Below are 6,459 nucleotides of genomic sequence, written 5' to 3' on the forward strand. Positions count from 1 at the left end.
ATGGAGAAGGACTTTCGGTCAGCCCTGAAGAAGTTCTGGCAAACCGTCCGACGCCTCAGAAAGGGGAGGCAGGGACTCTCCCAGGCTGTGTACAGTCGGGGAGGAGAACTGCTGACCCAGACTGGGGACCTCGTCGAGCGGTGGAAGGAGCACTTCGAGGAACTCCTGAACCAGGTAAACACGTCCTCTGATGAAGGGGCAGAGCCTAAAGACTTGGGGACTTCTGCATCCATATCCGTGGTAGAAGTCACCGAGGTAGTTAAGAAACTCCCCGGTGGCAAAGTGCCAGGTGTGGACGAGATTCGCCCTGAGATGCTGAAGGCTCTGGACATTGTCGGACTGTCATGGCTGACACGTCTCTTCAATGTCGCGTGGGCATCGGGTACAGTGCCTGTGGAGTGGCAGACCAGGGTGGTGGTTCCCATTTTTAAAAAAGGGGATCGGAGAGTTTGTGCCAATTATCGAGGTATCACACTTCTCAGCCTCCCCGGGAAAGTTTACTCTAGGGTGCTGGAAAGGAGGCTTCGGCCGATTGTCGAACCTCGGATTCAGGAGGAACAATGCGGATTCCGTCCTGGTCGTGGAACAGTGGACCAGCTCTTTACCCTCGCGGAGCTGCTGAGGGGGGCATGGGAGTTCGACCTGCCAGTCCACATGTGCTTTGTGGATCTGGAGAAGGCCTATGACCGTGTCCCCCGAGGAACTCTGTGGGGGGTACTGAGGGAGTATGGGGTACTGGGCTTGCTGCTACCAGCCATACGGTCCCTGTACAACCAAAGTGCGAGCTGTGTCCGCATACTCGGCAATAAGTTGGACACGTTACCAGTGGGTGTTGGACTCCGCCAGGGCTGCCCCTTGTCACCGATCCTGTTTGTGGTTTTCATGGACAGGATCTCAAGGTGCAGTCAGGGAGAGGAGGGTGTCCGATTTGGGGACCTCAGGATCTCGTCTCTGCTTTTTGCAGACGACGTGGTACTGTTGGCTCCATCAGACCGTGACCTCCAGCACTCACTGGAGCGGTTTGCAGCCGAATGCGAAGCGGCAGGGATGTGGATCAGTACCTCCAAGTCCGAGGCCATGGTTCTCTGCCGGAAACCGGTGGACTGCCACCTCCGGGTGGGAGGGGAGTCGCTTCCTCAAGCGAGGGAGTTTAAGTATCTCGGGGTCTTGTTCACGAGTGACGGGAAAATGGAGCGTGAGATGGACAGGCGGCTTGGTGCGGCGTCAGCAGTAATGCGGGCGCTGTACCAGACCGTCGTGGTGAAGAGAGAGCTGAGCCGCAAGGCGAAGCTCTCAATTTACCAGTCCATCTACGTCCCAACCCTCACCTATGGTCACGAGCTTTGGGTCGTGACCGAAAGAACGAGATCGAGGATACAAGCGGCCGAAATGAGTTTCCTCCGCAGGGTGGCTGGGCTCAGCCTTAGAGATAGGGTGAGGAGCTCAGACATCCGGAGGGAGCTTGGAGTAGAGCCGCTGCTCCTTCGAGTCAAAAGGAGCCAGTTGAGGTGGTATGGACATCTGGTTCGGATGCCTCTGGGGAGGCTTCCTCTGGAGGTTTTCCGAACTCGTCCACCTGGGAGGAGACCCCGGGGCAGACCCAGGACCCGCTGGAGAGATTGTATCTCTCGGCTGGCCTGGGAACGCCTCGGGATGCCCCAGGCAGAGCTGGAAACCGTCGCCGGGGGGAGGGAGGTCTGGGACGACCTGCTCCGCCTGCTGCCCCCGCGACCCGACCCCGGATAAGTGGAAGAGAATGGATGGATGGATAATGAACCTATGGAAGACAAGAAAAAAAAAAGAAGCACGGTGGGAAACAAATCACTTTACATATTTGTCTGATCAGTTAAAGCCCAGAAAATCAACAGACTCTTATTGTTCACAGGGACTCCATAGAGATCATGACTGTCATTGGTAAACAGTGGCCCGGGGACCAACAACAGTAATTATATCAATCATAAAGGCCATTTTTTGTGAAAACAATTTGCAACAGTTAGTGGTTTTTATTTGTTGTGCAACCCAGAACATACAGTGCTTAACAAATTTATTAGTCCACCACCCAATGCAACATTTATGCCACAGCTGCCCTAAAGTAACGATAATTACAAAAATCCTTTTTAATCTTTCTGTAATGGTTCATACAACCAGCATGTAGAAAGTCTTTAACTGAAATTATATTTTTGATGTTAAATATAATAATTGTTGCTATCCATAAATTTTCTAAATTTTCTAACTTACAGGTTTACAAAATTTTTTTAAAAAATAAACAGTAAAGCACATTGCTTTTTCTTAATTAGGATTTCAACTAGTCACTATTTCACTAGTTATTTGCTTGCATTCCTGAACAGAATTTTTTTTGTTTTTTTTGTTTTTTTGGTTGACAGTTGTGAATGATTAATTTCTGAAGTCCTATAGAAGCCCAGTGAGCAGGCTCAAATTTGGGTACAAAAAGGTGATTTCAGTTTGAAATTCCTAATTCCTGTTCAAAATGATAAAACGTTGAGAGCTCACTGAAAATGAAATAGTCCACTTGAAAGCACTTCATGATGCCGGATGGTCTCGGAGACAAATGGGGAAAGACAAAAAGTGTTCTCACACTCTGGTCAAGTTTGCTTTGGAGTCAATTTCTTAAACTGGTACTTAAAAAATGCGCCAAGTAAGGTAACTGAAGCATATGTCAGACACCTCAAGATTTTAAGTACAAGAGACAGAAAAAAGACCACTGCTTATCTTCAGGAAGAGAGAATGCTTGTACATCATACTCTGAGAAAGTCTCCAGAATGACCATAAGCAGTTGACTAACAGAACAATGCTTAAAGGGAAGAATAGCTGCTGAGAAGGTCGTGGGCTCATACACCAACAAGACAATGACCCCAAGCATTCTTCAAAGCTGCACAGTGCATACTTGACCAACAAAAAGAAATCTGGAGTACTGGAACTGATGGGCTGGCCAAGTCAAAGTCCAGATTTGAATCCTAATAAACAAATTCGGGATGTAGCACCTTCAAAGATTGATCGCACAAAAGTTTCATCTAAAGCAAATCTGTGGGAACAGCTAGAAACTATTTGGAACTCAAAAACAAAAGAGACTATTACATAAGAACATTAAAAACAACGCCAGCAAGAATGAAAGCTGTTATCAAGGCCAAAGGAGGCCACACGAAATATGGAGTGCTTTTGGTTGTTATGTGTGAAAAAGGACTATTTAGTTGTGACAGTTTATTTATCAAATAAATAACATTTTTGGTTTTAATTAAGTTTTTGAAAGACTTCTAAAATATTTATGTTTTCTCATTTTTTATGAAAAGTGATCCAATAAGTTTGTAAAGCACAGTACATGGAACGTGCCAATACACTTCTGTAGCTCAGTGAGTCCTGACTGACAATTGGGTCATCCAATTTATTCATCAATTTTCTTCCACTCGTCTGGGGTTGGGTCACAGAGGCAGCAGACGGAGCAGGTCCTTCCATACGTCCGTCGCCCCAACAAGGCTGTCCAGTTCTTCTTTTATGGAATCGTGAGGTATTCCCAGGCTAGCTGAGAAATGTAATCCCTCCAGCAGGTTCTGGGTCTGCCCCGGGGTCATCTCCCAGGCGAACGTGCTCAGAAAACTTCCGAAGGAAGCATCCCCAGAGGCATCCGAATCAGATGTCCAAACCACCTCAACTGGCTCCTTTCGATGCCATGACCTCCCTCTAGATGTCCAAGCTTCTCACACTATCTCAAAGGCTAAGCTCAGCCACCCTGCAGAGGAAGCTCATTTTGGAAACTTGGATGTCCTCCTTGTGCTCACTTTTCCCGTCACTCGTCAACGCAAGGTACTTCAACTGTTTTGCTTGGGGAAGGAACTCCCCCCCAAACCCAGCAGCAGCAATCCACCGGTTTCCGGCAGAGAACCATGGCCTTGGACTTGGAGGTGCTGACTTACCACCTTGCCACTTCACTCTCGGCTGCAATCCGCTCCAGTGTGTGCTGAAGGTTACGGTCTGATGAAGCCAGTTGTCATGGTAAAAAGCAAATCAAAGCGGCGAGCACACAGACAAGGCAGAGACCCATCACGGTTAAAACAGATGCATTTGAACTGCTGTTTTGTTCGTGTCACTTCTCCTGAATTCAGTAAACCTTATTTCAACCTAACTCTTCTTAGTCTCCAGTGTGTCTCTCTTTACTGGGATCCTCATCCTCCATCAACCTCTTCCAGAATTTCCACAACAAAGGCGTCCAACAGTTTATCAGAACTTCCTCAGGGCCAACCAAAAGTCCTTCTCCATAGCCTCTCCAAACTCCTCCCACACCCCAGTTTTAGCCTGTGTAACTGCCGCAGCTGCATCCCTTTTGGCCAATCAATACTTGTCTGCTGCTTCTGGAGACCCTGAGTCAACCAGGCCCCAAAAATCTCCTTCTTCAGCCTGATCGCTTCTCTCAGCGCCGATGTCCACCAGACACAGACACCAATGACCTTCTGGCTGCAGCTCCTAATGGCTGCTTCTGCAATGGAGGCTTTGAACCTGTTCCCACCTCACCCTCACTACACGTTTGGGTTTACCAGGTCTGTCCGGAAGCCTTCCCTGCTATCAGATTGAACTCACCACCTGGTGGTGATCAGTTGACAGCTCTGCTCTTCTGTTCACCTGAGTGTCCAAGACACAAGGCCGCAGGTCTGATGACATGAGTACAAAGTCGATCATCAACCTTTGGCCTAAGGGGCTCTGGTACCAAGTTCACTTATGAGCTACCTTATGCTCAAACATGGTGTTTGTTATGGCCAGTCTATGACGAGCACAGAAGTCCAATAACAGAACCTCACTCAGGTTCAGATTGGGCAGTCCATTCCACCCAATCACCCCCATCCAGGTTTCTCTGTCATTGCCCACGTGAGTAGGGATTTCACCCAGGAGAACCATGGAGTCTCCAGGCGGCACCCCTTCCAGGACACCACCCATATACTGCAAGAAGGCCAAAGACTATGAGCTGCTGTTCGATGCATAATCACAATCAACAGTCAGAGTTTTCCCATCTGCAACACACAGTCATAGAAAGGCGACCCTCTCATACTCCGGAGAGAACTCCAACAAAGCAGAACTTAGCCTGATGTTAAATCTTTCCTAGTTAAGAAAAAGTTGTCTGTGACAAAATGAGATTCAGAACACTGCAGAATTTTAGTAACAGTAGAGTTGAGACAATGAGTCAGGGCTGTTGATTCAATACGTTCTTATATTACAGAGAAATATAGTTGATTTCTACCTTGTTTTGCGTGATTTTGTATATAAATGATAAAAATTTAATAATTACCACCATAATAATAATAATCGGTGCCTAAAGTGGACTCAGAGTATAGAAGAACTACAGTTCATGCATAAAACACTGGACAACATAGGAGTTTACCGTAGTTCAGTGGATTTATGGAGTTTGCCTTCAGTAAAAAAAAACAAAAAAAAAACAGAATGAGCTGTAGGTTTTACCAATCAGTGCCTCTAAAACAAGTTGAAAACTCCACATCTATGTAATGACATTTGTTACGACCTGGCTCAAGATGGCCCCAACCAAAGGAGAGACACATCAAGTTTCAAAAAGTATAGCTTGTCTTTATTCACTTAAATTATACCAAATTAAAAACCAAACCAGTATGGGGTTGTGAGAAATACATAACGTCAGTGGTGTGTGTGATGTATGCACGAATTATGTCTGTGCAAGTGTTGTAAATACAAACGTCCTAAACAAAGAAAACTAACCCATAACCAGACCGATGCAATACCTGCGGAGGGAAGCAGAGAAGAGAGAGATTAGACTGCAGTCAGCTCTTACGTAACCCAGGAACACACTGGGTGTCACAGGTGCTCCGGATTACCTCAAACAGCCACTCACAGAACCAATAGCCGAACGAGAACCAACCACAAGATACAAGATGACCTCAGGGGTCATCACACATTGAAAAAAACTGACATTGTTAACAGAAGGTCAGCAAACACAAATACAAATGCAAACCGTGTTGGATTATGCAAAATGACTCTGTATTTGTTTTGCAGAAATGGGAGCAGAACAACGAGCTGCTCAGATTTTGGTGGTCAGAGGTCACTGTCACATCACAAATTTTTGCCCAAAACTCGAGAACTCAGAAGCTATTTAGTATAACACTTCATAAATGTCTAATAGAGTAAAACCAATGAAGTGTCAGCATTTTGCATCTGAGATGTCAAATGTCAACTTCAGTGTGACATCGAAACTTTCTCCAGAACCCCTGATTCAATATCATAACTCAGAAACAGAAGGGAGCCTATTTCACACTTCTTCAGATGCTGAATTGGTGACAGTAAACCTTGAAACGGTTCTGATTGTAAAGATCTTCTGTGACATGTGACATTCACACTTTAGATCATGTAGCTTCTTTGCAGCAGCATTTGTAGTCTGTAAGTGAAGGCAGCATGTTTCTCAGTGGAAATTATTCACTGGAATCACAC

At 46.2% G+C, this 6,459-nt stretch overlaps 1 protein-coding gene across 1 annotated transcript in view; it reads left to right on the forward strand.

Annotated features, from left to right (window-relative positions):
• Positions 1–1,047: 1,047 nt before the first annotated feature.
• Positions 1,048–6,459, forward strand: part of LOC103375140 (C-type lectin lectoxin-Lio2-like) — a gene marked incomplete at its 3' end in the record, with an annotated part of 10,987 nt that continues 5,575 nt past the window's right edge. The window contains exon 1 of the mRNA XM_008305346.1: positions 1,048–1,116. Coding sequence (XP_008303568.1) covers positions 1,048–1,116 — 69 coding nt within the window. The remainder of the gene's footprint in view (positions 1,117–6,459) is intronic.

The sequence above is a fragment of the Stegastes partitus genome, unplaced genomic scaffold (assembly GCF_000690725.1).
Source record: "Stegastes partitus isolate 25-593 unplaced genomic scaffold, Stegastes_partitus-1.0.2 Scaffold2482, whole genome shotgun sequence".
Lineage (NCBI taxonomy): Eukaryota > Metazoa > Chordata > Actinopteri > Pomacentridae > Stegastes > Stegastes partitus.